Raw genomic sequence first — 17,236 nt, 5'->3', positions numbered from 1 at the left:
GAACATTATCAAACCCAGTTTCTATAGTTTTTAAGTACTAGTCTGACACAGCAATATTCCACAGACCTGGCTTCACTCTGCAGTTGACAGAGCATCACTTGAAGCAATCACCAAGAAAGGAAAGGTCTGTGGCATTTTATTCCTTAAAGAAATATATTTTTTTGTTGTTGTTTTTTTTTTTGGGGGGGGGGGGATTTGGTTTTTTCCGAGACAGGGTTTCTCTGTATAGCCCTGGCTATCCTGGAACTCACTCTGTAGACCAGGCTGGCCTCGAACTCAGAAATCCGCCTGTCTCTGCCTCCCAGAGTGCTGGGATTACAGGCGTGGGCCACCACTGCCCGGCTAGATTGTTTCAAATTCTGGAAAAATGGTTATAGCCTTCTTTCTGTTCTGCATAATCTATAGCCTATAACTTCTGTGTACCACAGAAGCTCCTAACATGCTGATTCTTAGTGGGTGGTAGTAGGGGCTCTGGCGATGTATCAGAATATTGAGGGTACAACTCCAAGTATACAGGGTTTTCAAAACCCCCACAGAGTCTTAATGCACCCACTCACTCCCCACCTACTTCAGACTAAGAGTCTGAGCTGTGCCATGCCCTAGTCCTGGGTGGCTTACCCTAGTGATGGCTGAGGTTGAGGTCAGTTTCCTTCGAGTCTTCTTTACTTTCCGAAGATCTTCATCTTCATAGAATAGGTCCTGAGTGAGCAGGAAATAGAATGAGGCTGGGAAATTCCAGGGACTTCTCATACACTGTGAGGAAGGACCCATAGGAAGTTACCTGCCCATGCAACGGGTCATCACTGCCTTCCTGCTCTGAGGAGAAGCTTTCCTCCTCTTCTTCAGAGTAGTTGTCAATATCTGGGGAGCGATCTAGGACAAACACCTTATTAAGAACCTTCATCTGGTTTGGTCTATCCTAAGTGGCACATTTCCCAGGATGGAGGTCAGTGTGTGGCTTCTCTGTCTTTTATGGTGTCTGCAGACACTCATATATATGTGTGTACCACATTTGGATGTCAGAAGAGGGTGTCAAATCCCTGGGAACTGGCGTTATGGATGGCTGTGAGCCAGTGTGTAGATGCTAGAAGTCAAACCCAGATCCTTGCGAAGAGCATCGGGTGCTGTACACCACTGAGCTCTCTCTTCAGCCCACTGTATGCGTCTTACCAGACAGCTTAGACTTGATTCCTTCGTGGTCAATGGGCTGGCTGGATAAAGAGTAGATTTTTATTTCTGCCACAGGCACAGAGACATCCTTGACATTGCTGTGCAGGCCAAGTACTAAAGCCCCCTCGTTAGGGTGTTGCATCACCTGTGAACAGAGAATACAGCACAAACTGCTTACCCAGTGACAGGGTTGTCGCTACTGTAAGCCCAAGTGACATGCAAGCCAATGGCAATGACACCCTGTGAAGGCAGTTTCCTTCTCACTTCCAAGTCTATGCCTACTTCCTTTCCTGGCTTTCAAGGACCTACTCTCACAGCATGCATATGTCCCCATTTTATCCACCAATGTGTTTTTCTTTCCTATTATTCATTATAGAATGTAACACTACGCCAGGCGGTGGTGGTGCACGCCTGTAATCCCAGCACTCTAGGAGGCAAAGGCAGGCAGATTTCTGAGTTCAAGGCCAGCCTGGTCTACAGAGTAAGTTCCAGGACAGCCAGGGCTACATAGAGAAACCCTGTCTCAAAAACAAAAACAAAACAACAACAACCCCCCCCCCCAAAAAACCCAAGTCAACCCTCCCCCCCGAAAGAATGTAACACTACATTCATTCATTTTTCATATTCCAACTTTATTAAGAGTGTCTGAAGCTTTCTTATTTCTTATAACTTTGGTAGTTTTGAGGAATGCTGGTCTGGTAGTTACCATAATGTTCTCTATTTTGTATTTGTCCAGCATTTTCTCATAGTTCAGATGGATCTGTGATTTTTACGGAAATAACCACCAGGGATATAATTTTCTGACTTGTTACTGGGGATGCTAACCTTGGTTACTGACTAAGGTCTGTGTACTGTAGTTACAGATCCCAGTTGCTTCTAGCTAAGTCATTAATGATGCTGAAGTGAGAGGATCTCCTGAGTCTGGCAATTTAAAATAACAACAAAAACAATAACAACACAGCCATCTTTAGAAAGTGCCAGCATCAGGGCCATCTGCTTAAAGACAACAACCGAGGTTGAGGCTGTAAATGATTGCTGATCACTAGGGTTCCATGTTAAACTAAGTCCTTTACATGGACAGTAGCCTTACATCTGGGTAAAGCTGAGCCTATAAGCATGGTTGGTCAGCTGCTGCTGCTGAGAACAAAGGAGCCAGAAAACAGAGAAAGGTGGGGCTTAGCCCTCCAGTAACGCTGATACTATTAATTCCTCCCCACAGGACTTCATCCTCATATAAAACTTCAAGAGGACAAAAAGATGGGTTGGGACAAGTCAGATATAAACACTACCAGGACCATACATTTTTCTTATTTCACCTATTATTATTTTTTGAGACAGATTCTCTTTACCTATCCCTGGCTATTCTAGAACTTATTATGTGGACTAGGCAGGCCTCAAACTCACAAAGATCCCCCTGCCTTTGCCTCTTGTGTGCTGGGATTAAAGGCGTGCACAACCACACCGAGCCTATTTCACTATGACAGAAATGATTTAAAAAGGGGTCTTGCGACTTCTTTCCTCTTTGTCTTTGGCTGGCACACAGGAGCACTGTACAAGTGAGCAGAAATGTTGAGGAAATTGTGAGCCTTGTTTTTTTGCTGCTGGAGAAAGGAGTTTGAAAGGAAGAAAGAAGGAAAAACAGGATCAGGCCTTATGCTATTAGGTTGGAACTGAAGTTGCCACTGTGTGCTATGAGTGGGACAGCTATATATAAACAGGAAATGATTATGCACGCGTGCGCGCACGCGTGTGTATGCATGCATCTGTGTGTGTGTGTGTGTGTGTGTGTGTGTGTGTGTGTAAGAGCATGTGTGTGCATGTATATACACTTCCTAGTTCTTTCTGCTGAGAGACAGCACAAGTCATCCCTGTTGGGTCCATGAGCATTACTGCTAGTATCTGATATGATTTTTCTTTTCTCCCTGAGACAGGGTCTCACTATGTAGTGCTGGCCATTCTGGAACTCACCAGTATAGATCAGGTACGCCTCAAACTCAGAGATACATCTGCTTCTCTGCTTCTGCTTTCTGAGTGCTGGTATTAAAGGCATGTGTTACCAAACCCCACCCTTACTAGACTTTTAAAGTACTATTCTCCACTAAAACACTCCAGGAGCCTCAGAAAATCAGCTCATTTCAGGAGGTAAGCTTGAGTTATTCTGTAGCAGGAAGTAAGATGGCCTGTAAAGAAGGGAGGCTCTTATCAAAAAAGGACATAGAAAATAGCTTGGAGGGGCTCTTACTGGCCAAACCAGGGCATAAAACATTATGCATAGATCCCCATTAAGTAAAACAAGAACCCACAATCCATAACTGATACAAATAAGTGGATCAATTGGTAAGTGGAAGAAGAAAGGAATGTTCTATATAGCAACTGTCCTATACAGAAAGGATGGCTGGAATTTTGGTTTCTTTAAAGAAAACACAGAAATATTACTAGTATATGTTTTCATTTTAATCCCAGGTATGGGTGTGGGGCTGCTTCAGAGTCCACAGCAGCTGACTAGGATTTGCCTTGTGCTCTAGCAAGGGAGTGATTTTACCAGCTACAGATGATTTCTGTGATTGAATGACATTTGGAATTCTGGGGACTTTTATATAAAAGCTAGGGCCTGGAGGAGTGAGTGGGTTGTTGGCCACAGTTTAAGTAGTCATGCACAAAGAAGAAACAACAAGAAGAAATTAGATATCTTGACAGCAAAGATCAAACTTGTCCCAACAAACTCAGCACCTCCAATCAACAGGAAGTAGTTTCAAAAAAAATCCATCGCCCCCTTTCCAACCTCTGACTTTATTCAGGAATCTCTTTCCTTTCGCCTCTATCCATTTTCTCTCCTATCTAGTGTTATGGGGTTGAAAGAGTGGAAGTAAAAGGGTGGAGAAAGGTGGAAAAAAGAGGAACCCACAGAAATTCACAAACTGATAAGCATCAAAATAGTCACTAATTTAGGCCAAAATCATTAAAAGAACGGAGCTAGGGAAGTGTCTCAGTGGGTAAAATGTTTACCATGTGAGAACATACACTTTGAATCCTTAGAGCATGTGTAAAGATAGATACAGTAGCACGCATCTACAATCTTTGTGTCCCTAAAAGTGAGATAGGAGTAGTAGATAGGATGATCTCTGAAGTACATGGATCAGATAGCTCAAAAGACCCTGGTTCAAACAAGCTAGAAAACAAGGACCAACACTCAAGGTTGTCATATCATTCCCACATGCATGCCAAAGCATGCCCATATCCTCACACACACCTCCCCTCCCCTCCTTGCCCGCCCCCCCCTCTCTCTCACACTCACACACACACACACACACACACACACACACACACACACCCATTACCATTAATACGCACTTTCTGGAGCCCACATCAAGACCAGGCAGTTTTGGCACACACCTTTAATCCCAGAACTGGGAGGCAGAAGCAGGGGAATTTTCTTTTACTTCTTTCTTTCTTTCTTTCTTTCTTTCTTTCTTTCTTTCTTTCTTTCTTTCTTTCTTTCTTTCTTTCTTTCTTTCTTTCTTTCTTTCCTTCCTTCCTTCCTTCCTTCCTTCCTTCCTTCCTTCCTTCCTTCCTTCCTTCCTTCCTTCCTTCCTTCTTCCTTCCTTCCTTCCTTTCTTTTTTTTTTTTTGTAGTTTGTTTTGTTTTGTGGGGAAGTTTAAGGTAGTTCTTAGAACTGCAGGGTTTTGTTTTGTTTTTGAGGGTAAAGGGATAAGAGCAGCGGTTCACTCCAGTTGTGGGTATTGTGAGGTGACTAGGCCTGGGATGAATGTTGTGAAATAAGATCTGTTGCTGGTTTGAAAATTAGTTGGGTGTCTCCTCAGGGAGGATGAAAACCTATCTATCATAGGGAGGGACTTGAATTGTGTTCTTTCAGAAAAGGAGAGGAGGAATAGTAGATCTAAGTGCAAGGGGTGGGTCATGATCTGAGTGGCTCATCCTAACAAACTACCTCCTTTCAAAGCCGGGGAATCTGAATTTGAGGTCACCCTGGTCTACAGAGTGAGTTCCAGGACAACCAGGGTTACAGAGAGAAAGCCTGTCACACACACACACACACACACACACACACACACACAGAATCCTCATCATGGTGACTATCACAGACTGAGACCAAAGAGATATGAAAAAGAAATGTAACCAACCAACTACCAGATTGGGTCATGAGTCTTGGGAAGGTCACTGAGACATTTTGCACTGTGAGTTTGGCGTCTGTGGGCTAGACAGAACCTTGAATTAATGTTAATATCCTGACTGTGGTGGGGGAATGGGGTTTAGGTAGGACAGAATCCTCATGCTTAGAAAATTAACATACTATACTATTAATGTGTAATGAGGCTTCATGCCTCCAACAGTCAAACTGATCAGGAAAAAAAAATCTCCACGAAACAATAGCCACAATATGCAGAGATAATATACAACCATAATAATGTTATCAAGTTAAATATTTGGGTAAACCTGGTATATGGGAATTTTTTTACATTATTCTTACTAGAACTAAGTTAAAATACATAACGCACACATTTTAAAGTTAGTCCTAGGGATGCACCTACAGCACCAGTTCCATGGGAAGCCGGAATAGAGGGTCACTTGGGTCTAGGAGTCTGGGCCTAACCTGGCCAACATCGAAAGACCCATCTCAACAGAAAGAGGCAGCTAGAGAGAAAGCTCAGTGCTTAGGAGCACATGCTCTTAGCTAGACATGGGTTCGAGTCCCAGAACCTATATGTTGGTTCATAACCGTCTGTAACTCTAGTTACAAATTGACATACATTCGAACAAAATACTCATATACATAAAGATAAATAAATCTTAAAAATAAAATGAAGATTAAAAAAGAGTTAAAAGGAAAAAAAACTTTTGTGTAAGAGAAATTGAGAAAACTAGTTACAGACTGAATTTCCAATAAAATAATTAACCTATAAAGAAAAAACAAATACATGCCTGCAGGCTGGGGAAACCCCTTGCTGGGTGACAATGGCTTTAGAGACCTGCAGTCTAAGACTGTGTTCTGCTCACCTCTGCCATGTTGATGAGTCCCACAGCCAAGGTTTTGTAGCCCAAGATAGTCCGGTTCTTGTACCGCTTCCTCCTTTGCAACATAATCTGCAGTTTGTTGGCATCTCGCTTAAGGAAATGAGGGTACTGAAGAGGAAAACAGTCCAGATGGTCAACCAGGATGGCAACCAGGGCTTTGGTGGCTCAGGTCCTGCTAGACGACTTCACTTTAGTGTCTCTTGGTTGTGAGAGTGATTGGTCAGAATAAGAAAGAAATGCCAGAGGACCTGGTTCTGCTGGGTGCTGGTAGGGTCTACATAAGCTTAGAAACATCACTTTCTCTATCTGTCCAGAAGTTTTCTCTGTATGATTCAGCACAGTCACCAGGACTATGATGAGAGAGATGCTCTGGGAGGGATGAAGGGAGAAGGGTGGATACAACACATAACAGAAGTGGCTGTATTCTACTGGGACCTGAGATTCAGACCAGTAATGATGGGGAAAAGCTAAGTGTGGTGGTGGAGCTCAGTGGGTAGCTGCCAAGCACCATGACTGGGCCTCAGTATCCACGTAGCATCATAACCAGTACACCCTACTTGTGCTGGCTCAGGTACTGCTTAGAAGATGTCTTCCAGGTTGGCTATTAGCCCATGGGTGACTTTTGGTCTTTCTACTCAAAATGGGATGTGGCTAGAGAATCAAGTCCCCAAATTTCAAGATTATTTAGGTACTAGACTATTGTAACATTAGAAAACTTCAAGATTTAGAAATTTCTGACCTGGAGGGAGAAGGTTAACTGGAGCTCTGTTTCCACCAGGCCACTGGCTGGAAGGATGATCTCATTGGAACGAAGAATCCTTTTTGAACCCTAAAACCAAGAAAAAATCCTGTCAAAGCTGTGTCACTACAAGATGACCAAAAGAACTATGTACTGTGCTGCAAACACAAGTCAACCTTTATAAGTCCCCCCTCCTCCCACCACCATCAAGTCCTCCTACTCTTGCTCTGCTGGGCTTTTATGGTGCTGAGAATTGAAGTCATGGCTCTGATGTACCAGACAATGACCCTGTCACCGAACTATGTATGTTCTTAGTCCTTTCAGACTGTTGTAAATTCAACTGTACCAGATGACATGTATAGCAACACGATTTGGCTAGGTGGGCTGACTAAACTTATGGCCCGTCTTAAGTGGGTAAGTACCCCTGCCTAGGGACCACTTCATAACATCTCAAGCCCATTCTCTGTCCTCTGTCCTCACAGGATGTACTGTACCTTCCCAATTCCCCTGACATATGCCCTCTAATTTCCCAAATGCCGCTGACCTTGATTCTTTTCACTGAGAAAGCTGGAGTAGCTCATACCTCCTAAACCTGCCCCTGGGCCCCTGTCCTCACACACTCTCCCTTCCCTTCTGTATAGACAATCACCCATGTCCCCATCCAAAGTTAGGGAGCACTGCACTCAGGTACTAACCTCCTTTCTCACCTAGTAGAAGGTATTGTTGAAGTTATTTTTTTTCTTCTCACATACTTTATTCACTGTCCTAGATCATTCTCATGAGCAAATGTGTTATATTTCCAACAAAGCAAACTAAATCCCTCCTGGCCTCCCTGGACACCACCTCACAGGTGCTTCTTTTCATAGTAGACTTCTCTTTTGAGTCCCCTACTCTGACTTCTCCTAATGCATTTCTGTATTTCTGTTACCTTTTCTCCATCAATCTAGCATCGGCAAGATGGATAATTCTCTCTTGATGAGTCTGATGGCCCAGGTTCCTTCTTGGCCTGTCTCCTGCCTTTAACAGGGCATCATTTGCTGTTTCCCAGAACACCACAGCTTTGGGATTTCCTCTGACTTTGGAGATGCTCTCATTCTGAGTCCTCCAGACTGCCCAGCACTGGAGATCCTGGAGCTTCTGTCCATAGCTGGGTTCTATCTGTGTCTATTCCCTTTATGCCTGTTGTTCCAGCCAGTCTTATAGTTATCAATTCCTCCCAAACCCCAGCCCTCCCCAGAGCCTGACACTCAGGTCTCCACTGGTATCTCAAACAACACAGTAAACTGAATTTCAGGTTTCCTTGGAGTCTGCTCTACCCCAGTCTTCCCCTTCTCACTGAAGGGCAGATCCACTCTACCAACTTGCTTGAGTCATCTCAGCCTACCCTCCTCTCTCACCCAAACCATCATCATTATAGGAAGTGCCTGTTACCTAGCACCCAACTCCCCTTTTCAGTCATAGAACAGCTCTCTCAAGAAACAAGGCCGGGGTGCTCTGCCTTTCCAGTGCATTCCTCACCTGATTTGTTTTTCCTGCTCTATCCTCTCCATTCAGCCAGAAATGCCACAGCTAATGAAGCCAGAGAACCTAGAGTCAGTCATATTAGCTACAAATTGGCCACAGCTAGACATTTGAGAACCAGACATCACCATGGCTGTGTAGGGCTTTGAAGCTGGCTTTTCTCTCCCCCTGGAATGCTCCTCTTGGAATTTGTGTAGCTCACTCTCTTGGTTTTCACAAATGTCATTTTCTCAGTGAGACCCATATCCATCATCATCACCTATAACTTCCTTCATCCCTTCATTTTGTTCTAGTTTCTCCAAACTAGAACATTTCACATTCCATTAGTAGCAGCTCTTGTTATTTGAACTTCTCTTATCTAAATATATGCTGTTAAGAACTGTAGAAACTTCCGCTTCCCTCACAAGTGTGAAAACCTGAGTTCTAACCCCAGAACATACACAAAAAGAGCTTGGTGCAGTGTTGTGCACTTGTAATTCCCAGTGTTGGAGAGGCTGAAAGAGAAGAGTCCCCGGGGCCCACTAACAGTCAACCTAACCTATTTAGAGAGTTCTAGGCCAAGGAGCAGAGAAATTTTGTCTTTAAAAAAATAAGAGTGTGTGTGTGGGTATTTCTGCGGTTAAGGGCACTGACTGCTCATCCAGAGGTCCTGAGTTCAATTCCCAGCAACGACATGATGACTCACAACCATCTGTAAGAAGATTTGATGCCCTCTTCTGGTGTGTCTGAAGACAGCTACAGTGTACTCACATAAATGAAATAAATAAATCTTTAATTTTTTTTTTTTTTGAGACAGGGTTTCTCTGTGTATCCCTGGCTGTCCTGGAACTCACTCTGTAGACCAGGCTGGCCTTGAACTCAGAAATCCGCCTGCCTCTGCCTCCCAGAGTGCTGGGATTACAGGTGTGCACCACCACCTCTCAGCTTTTTGTTGTTGTTGTTGTTAAATTAAGAGTGGACAGCTTTGAGGAATGATCTCCAGGACTGCCCTCTGACCTACATAAACACTCCCTCAACACACAAACACCTTCTGTCCAATGGACTCTGTGGGATATAGTTTTATCTCTAGCACTGCAAAAAAGACCAACCCCAAACCCCCATGCACCATCTGGATGGTGAGTTGTATTAATGGCACCTGCATACATAGGTAACAGGGTGCAGACTGCAGCACACCAGGGGCTGTGGAGTAGCCATGTCTGCCCCCTGTAGGTATGCTACATGACCATTCTCACCTTTCTATCTTTCCACAAAGATTGTTTCCATGTGTCTCAATATTGGATTCTTGAAATTATGCAGGACACTAGCAACATGGGTCCAATTTTGGAATAATTATAATAGTAATAATATTTACTTTGTTTATTTGAGACAGGGTTTCTCTGTATAGCCCTGGCTGTCCTGGAACTCTGTAGACTGGGCTAGTCTCAATCTCAGAGATTCACCTGCTTTTGCCTCCCAAGTGCTGGGATTAAAGGTGTGCATCACCACTGCTCAGCTTCAGAATTATTTTTGATACCTTTAAATCTTATTTATCTATTTTTTTATTTTTTATTTTTTTGTGTATGGGTGTTTCTTCTCCATGTGTTTCTGTATACTGTGTGTGTGCAGTGACTGGAAAAGCCAGAAGAGGGTGCTACATGCCCTGTGACTGGGGAGTCAACAGAGAAATGGGTGCAGAGGATGGAACATGGGTCCTCTGAAGGGCAGCCAGTGGTCTTAACTACGAAGCCATCTCATGCCAGTTATCTAATTTATTTTTAATATTTTAAAAAAATTGTATGTGAATACATGTGGACATGTGTATGTAGTGTATGTGTGTGGGACATGCACAGGTGTGAACACATGTGTATGAAAGTCAGAGGACGGTATCAGGTGTCCTGTTCTACTACTCTACCTTACTCCTTTCAGGCAGTATAGCTCACAGACTTTGGAGCTAGGCTGGGAGCCAACAAGACCCTGCAGTCTGATACTCTGACTTTGGCCCTACTTCACTGGTGTTAGGTACGACATTGCCATGTTTGCTTATGACATGGGGACTGAAACTCGGGTCCTCATGTGTGAACTGTAAAGACTGTCTCCTGCTGAGCTATCTCCTCAGACCTCCACTTTTACTCTATAGTGCATTTTCAATACAGAAGCAAAGAAAAAGTGTTTAATACCATGAAGTTATTACAAAACATAAAAATACTCATTAATGAATACTGTCTGTTAAATTACAATTCTATTATTTTTTAAATATTTGTTTTTGAGACAGGGCCTTGCTATACAGCCCAGGCTAACATAAAACTCTCAATCCTCCTGCCTCAGTCTCCTGCTCTCACTTTCTCCCATCCACTGTGGTGTGAATTACCAATGTGGTAGTTAGTGGCCCAGAGCAAGGGCTGGAGGACAGACAGTTAACAGATGAGAGGCCTTTTTGGTGGAGTGGAGACAATGCTTGGACACCTGTGCTGATGGCTGTATGACTGGGAACATTGTAGCAGCCTCAGATTCTGTGCTCCAAGTAGGTGAGCTGAATGGAATCTGAATTATAGCCTAGTAAATATGCTATTTAAAACATTATGCTATGCTCATTCCGAATATGGTGCTTTTATAAGTCTTTAATCCTATCACTCAGATCTCTGAGAATTCCAGGCCTGTCTGGACTATACAATAAGATCTCATCTCAAGAAACAAAATGACCAAAACTAACCAACCACACACACACACATACACACACATACACACACACACACACAGAGAGAGAGAGAGAGAGAGAGAGAGAGAGAGAGAGAGAGAGAGAGAGAGAGAGAGAGAGAGAGAAGAAACAAAAACCTCAATAACAACGACAGCAAACCCACTGTGGGGCTGGTTTAATGATAAAAGCACTGGCTGTTCTTTCAAAGGATCCTAGTTTGATTTCTATCACCCATGTGCCGGTTAATCACTATCTGTCACTCCAGTTCCAAGGGATCCAATGCCTTCTGGATTTCTAGGGCATTGCATACACATGGTACACAGACATACATAAAATAAAAATAAGAAAAGAAAAATAGCTCTTAATCACTGAGCCAACTCTCTTCATACCAAAATCTTTACTCTTAAAGAGCATTTAAAACAGTATTTATGATAGAACTAGGTAGGAGGAAATCAGGTCACCGAAGCCCCTTACAGGGGCTGTGTCTTAAGTTTCTTACATCCCCTCTCCCACTTAGTTGCCATGAGTGTGCAGCTTCCTCCTCTACCTATGCCCACAGGCCCATGAAGAATTGAAATCTCTGAAACCATGAGTGGAAATAAATCCTCACTCCCTCTAATCTGATTAACCTGGGGTACTGTGTTCCAGTGAGGGAGAGCTGACAGGTGCTCTAGTGGGCTGCAGCATGGAGAGTGCCACCCACGGGAGCACCGGCACTTCCAGGGCAAATACTACCAACTCAGGGTAAATGACAAACAATACCAAAGCATTAATGTGGAAATGATTTTGACTCATATCCTGAATAGTGTCTTGGGGAAGCTTTTTGTTTGTTTTTTGAGACAGGGTTTCTCTCTATATCCCTGGCTGGCCTAGAATTCATTATGTAGTCCAGGCTGGCCTCGAACTCAGAGATCTGCCTGCCTCTGCCTCCCAAGTGCTGGCATTAAAGGAGTGTGGCACCATGGCAGGCAGGGGCTCATTTTCAATACTGCTGTGCAATTAGAATAAAAAGCTCCTTAAAGGCAGGGGGTTTTGTTTTATTTACTGCTGCCTCATTTGTGCCTAAATCCATACTTAATATAAAATAAATGCTCAGCCAATATTCACTAAATGAACCAATAAGTAGGTGATCAAAATGAATATAGCAATATCTGTTATTACTTTCAGCTGCATGGAAATAAACTTAAATATTCAGAATATTTGAAGTTTCTGGATGATCAAGGATCTTACAGAATGTCAAATATTTAATGAGAAAATGAAATTATTTCCTTTGGCAAGAGCACTTAATGACAGGAAGGACAAAAGAATCAGAGAAAGGATCCCCATATTGTTTGCATGTGAATACAAAGGAAACACTCCTGAGCCTTGGATGCAGCCTGTGACCTATGCAGGATCCAGACAAGACAACACCGCACTGACAGCTGCCGCTGCGTGTCACTTCCCACACTGGTTTAGCAGTACCTCACAGGTTTCGGAGGAATTTTGCACAAGAATTAACAGGGAATTAGACTGTGTTAAACAGGAGGAATATGTTAGGAATAATGAAAATGTTGAAGTTAAAAGTTTTTTAGGTTTATTTTCCACATATAAGTGCTCTGCCAGCATCTACATTTGTGCATTATGTGCACACCTGATGCTCACACAGTTGTGAGCCTCCATGTGGGAACTGAACTCAGCTCTTATGGAAGAACAAGTGCTCTTAAATGCTGAGCTTTGTCTTCAACTGGAATATTTTGATGTTTTAAAAAATTATTTTTATTGTTGGACCTGGTAGAGTACACCTTTAATCCCGGCCCTCAGAAGGCGATGGGTCTCTGAGAATTCAAGGCCGTCTGGTTATACATAGTGAGTTTTAGGACACTAGAGCTACATGGTGAGACCATGCCTCAAAAAAACCTTTTTTGCTTTTACTTTTAGTTAAGGGTATATGTGAGTCTCTGTCTATGTGCACATGCGCAAGAAAGGCAGAGGTGATGGATTCCCTGGACCTAGAGTTACAAGCAGTTGTGAGCTGTCTTACATGGATGCTGGAACAAAGCTCAGGGTCTCTAAAAGAGCAGTGCAAGTTCTTTTGTTGTTCGGGCAGGGTCTCTCTATGTAGATCAGGTTGATCTTGAATTCACAAAGATCTGCCTGCCTCTGCCTTCCAAGTGCTGTGTTCAAAGGTGTGTCCACCACACCTGATTAGTACATGGTCTTACCTGCAGACCCATTTTTCTAGTTAGTTGTGAGCCACTATGCGGGAATCAACCCAGGTCCTCTGGAAAAGCAACTAGTACTCACAACCACTGAGTCAAATCTTCAGCCCCTCAGCTGTAAATTTTAATGGAGGTTATTTACTATAATAAATATCACATAGCAAGCTAGCTAATCAATATGATGGTTTGTAGGGGATCACCATATAGTTCACTGTTTTCTAAGGAATGAGATTCAGGGCTGGAGAGATGGTTCAGTGGTTAAGAGCACTGGCTATTCTTCCTAATAAGTACAATTCCCTGAACCACATGGTGGCTCCTGACTATATATAATGTGATCCAATGCCCTCTTCTGACTTGCCGATGTATATGTAAATAGAGCACTCACACACATTAACAAATCTTTGAGAGAGAGAGAGAGAGAGAGAGACAGAGAGACAGAGAGAGAGAGACAGAGAGACAGAGAGAGACGGAGACAGAGAGACAGAGAGAGAGTGATTGAGAGAGACAGAGAAAGAGAGTGAGCAAGAGAGACAGAGAGTGAGCGAGAGAGACAGAGAGAGAGAGAGAGAGAGACAGAGAGAGAGAGAGAGAGAGAGACTCAGCAAATACACCACCCTCAAATGAGAGACTCAGCTGTTGTTTAAGCACTGCAGAGACCCCTCAGAACCTCCCTAAGCTCCAGGGAGTCTTCATTAGGAAGGACTGATCAGTTAAGGAAGATCTGGGAATGGAGTTTAATTAAATATAAATTACACACTCTTTGGTTTCTAGTCTTAGCTCTGCCACTTAATTATTAAGTAGCAATGAATAAATTCCTAAATACTTTTGTAATTTAGTTTTAAATATGTTGAATTCCTTGAGAATACAAAATTAAATTAAAAGTAAGAAGCATTAAGTGTGAGGGCTACCTAGAATATAAAACACTCTAGTAAACTTTAAATTGTTAAGACTAAAATTATAATGTATACATTTTTTACATCCTATAGGAAGCCTCCAAAAGTACTTTCCTAACACAGACACTGGAGAACTAAGATTGGAACGGCCCTGCATCCCTTTTATGACACTGAGTGGTTTACAACAGGCTTCAGCCTCTGCCTCACTTATCTGGGGAGGCAGCCAAGAAGGACCATTTCGTTTTCCAAGATAAGATATAAGGAAACTGAGGACCCAAATCAAAGGTGGAATTGGGACTCTGCATGCCTCATGCTCAGCCGCTCTGCATAACTGTCGCCACAGCTGCGGAGAGGAGTAGCTCCAGGGATCTCTACAGCTAGGACATCAAGAGCACTACGGGAGCCTCCCCGGGCTCAGGACACTCACTGTTCAACTCACCTGCAGCTTCACAGCAATGACTACTGAGTTAAGATCTTTGTCCATTTCTTTAAGCATTACAAGTTTCTTCAGAGTCAAGCTGAAAAGCCTAAAAAAATACAGAGAAAGAAGGTCCTGTTAAAATAAGAACTTGTAGGAAGGTAACATCTACTGTGGAAACCTGGTCTACTTAAGTAAGCCTATGAGAGGGCCAATCAAGGTAAAGAGCTTTAGGTCGTATGTTTCAAAGTGTCAAGGCGTATCATTCTTCAGACTTCAGTGACTGTTTATGTTTCTCAAGCCCAACCTACACTTTCCTGTTATTAATGTGGAGCAGCTTCAGAGGACACAGGAAGCAGAGACGTGGTTATTTTCTCAGGTTCTCCCCTACTTGCCATCCAAGAATATCTGAAACAGCAAAAGTGACCCCTCCCCTCACACACACACACACAGACGCTTGCAAAGTAAGTAAAAGAGATACCTGCTACAGTCTTCAGGATTTTACAGCTAGCTACAAATACTTCCGCTATAAAAGCAGATGAAACCAACAAGATAAATTTTAATAAATGTTCCATTGAGGAGAGGAACAATACAGGAACTCATTAACACTTTCTTTAAGATTTTAAATGTTCATAGGAATAAACAAAAGCAAGGTGACTTCTGGGGAATAAAAGAATACAGAAAGTTTCATTCTGCAAATAGTAAATGCAACTCTCAGGTCAAACTGGTTAAAGCATCACGGTAATGGGAAAAGAGTGAACAGAGGAACTGATGGCGAGGAACACAGTCTGGACTTAGACCTAAGCATAGATAGGAATTTACTGTGGGCAGATGAATTATTCAATTAACAAATAGTACCATACTGGGAAACTAGCTCTATGAACAAAAACAATGACAGAACTGTCTTACTCCTCATAACACAGGCAGCTCCATGAGTTTAAAACAAGGAGCGTGCTGGTTGGTCATGGTACATACCTTTAATTCCAGTTACAAGGAACTTAAAACCCACTCTTTGTTGAGTGGCGGAGTGCATGCAGCTCTTCCAGAGGAGCACCACAGTTCAGCTCCAGCACTGATGGTGACCCTGCAAACAGGGACTCACTCACCTCTGTTTCACTTTTTATGAAACTACCAACATAGTTTCATAATGTGCTTGGAATGTGCAAGGCCTGCTGGGTTCAGTCTATAGCACAGAATGGAAAGAAGGAAGGACTAGGAGGACTCCTGTTTCTCCATATCCTCACCAACATCGGTGGTTGTCTTTTTTTTTTTTTTTTTTTATTAAAGCTATTGAATGAATGTGGAGTGGTATCCTACCATACTTTAGTCTGCTTTTCCTGATGATTAATGGTACCAAGCATCTCTTCATATGTTTACTTTCATGTCTGCCATTGTGTCTTCTTTAGTAAAACATCTATATTCCAAGTTTTTCCCCCCATTTTAAAATTGTAGTGTTGTTATTGGGTCTAAATCCCCTACCTCCAGATAGGACTGGTTTTCTCTGTGTAGCCCTGGCTGTTTTGGAACTCACTCTGTAGACCAGGCTGGCCTCAAACTCAAGAGATCTGCCTGCTTCTGCCTCCTGAGTGCTGGGATTAAAGGCCGTCCTGGACCTTGCTTTGTAGATCAGGCTGGCTTCAAACACAGATCCACTTGCCTCTGACTAGTGCTGGAATTAAAGGTGTGAGTCACATGTTGGGCTCCACCTGGCTTTTTAAAATGTTCTGGGTTCTGGGAATGGAATTCAGGTCCTCTTGCAATTGCTTTACCAACCAAGCTCTCTCCTCACAGTCTCCTTTTTAAAATTAATTAATTTAGAGAGAGTGTGTATAGGTCAGAAAATAACTTTGAGGAGTTGGTTCTCTCCTGTCACCTTGTAGGATCCAAATATGAAGCTTAACTCTACCCACTCTATTTCTCAAGGGTCCTAAGATACTAGCTCTTAAAGACTAATAAAGTTTGGCAACCTGAACATTTTTAAAGGAACATTCTCCAGATAAAGCAGAATTTTAAAAATTAAATTATTCCTGTAGAGAGAATCCTCTGTGCACTGTGTGAAAGCGTCACCTGACATAAAAGCCTATGGACAAGGGACTGGGCCAGGGAATGGGAGGTGGAAGTCCCAGTGGGGAAAGAGAGAGGAACTCTGGGAGACTCGCCCTGAATGCAGGAGGAGACATTAACCACGCGGAAGACTTAGAATAGTTTAAACGGGTTTTAGATGAGCTAATCAAGGATCTACTTGAAGATTAGGACCTGAACAGTTATTCATATATAGAAAGTCTCAGAGTCGTTATTTCTGGGAACAAAGAGGCCAGGGTGGAAAAGCCATCCATTACAATTCCACAAACCACTTTATTTATTCAAGTAATGCTGCAATTGGATGAATAAAGAAAATAGTTGAAAAAATTGTAGCAGAAATTATTAAGACAGCTATAGCTACTTGCATATAAACATCATCAGTAACAATCAGACACATTGGTTGAAGAGCCTCTGAAAAAGAAAACCTCAAGTTCAGAGGATGTTTATATGCAAATTCTGCTAAATATTCTAAAAACAAAAAAACAAAAAACTAACCCCATACACATT

At 42.7% G+C, this 17,236-nt stretch overlaps 1 protein-coding gene across 1 annotated transcript in view; it reads right to left on the bottom strand.

Annotated features, from left to right (window-relative positions):
- Positions 1–17,236, bottom strand: part of Pacs1 (phosphofurin acidic cluster sorting protein 1) — a 132,387-nt gene that overhangs the window by 20,985 nt on the left and 94,166 nt on the right. Inside the window, exons 2-7 of the mRNA XM_052192898.1 lie at positions 14,669–14,756; positions 6,944–7,033; positions 6,187–6,312; positions 1,171–1,315; positions 782–873; positions 619–699 (exon numbers count right to left, since the gene is read on the bottom strand). Coding sequence (XP_052048858.1) covers positions 619–699; positions 782–873; positions 1,171–1,315; positions 6,187–6,312; positions 6,944–7,033; positions 14,669–14,756 — 622 coding nt within the window. The remainder of the gene's footprint in view (positions 1–618; positions 700–781; positions 874–1,170; positions 1,316–6,186; positions 6,313–6,943; positions 7,034–14,668; positions 14,757–17,236) is intronic.

This window comes from Apodemus sylvaticus, chromosome 1, assembly GCF_947179515.1.
Source record: "Apodemus sylvaticus chromosome 1, mApoSyl1.1, whole genome shotgun sequence".
Taxonomy (NCBI): domain Eukaryota; kingdom Metazoa; phylum Chordata; class Mammalia; order Rodentia; family Muridae; genus Apodemus; species Apodemus sylvaticus.
Note: the sequence above shows the minus strand (reverse complement) of the source record. Positions and strands in the feature narration are given on the sequence as shown.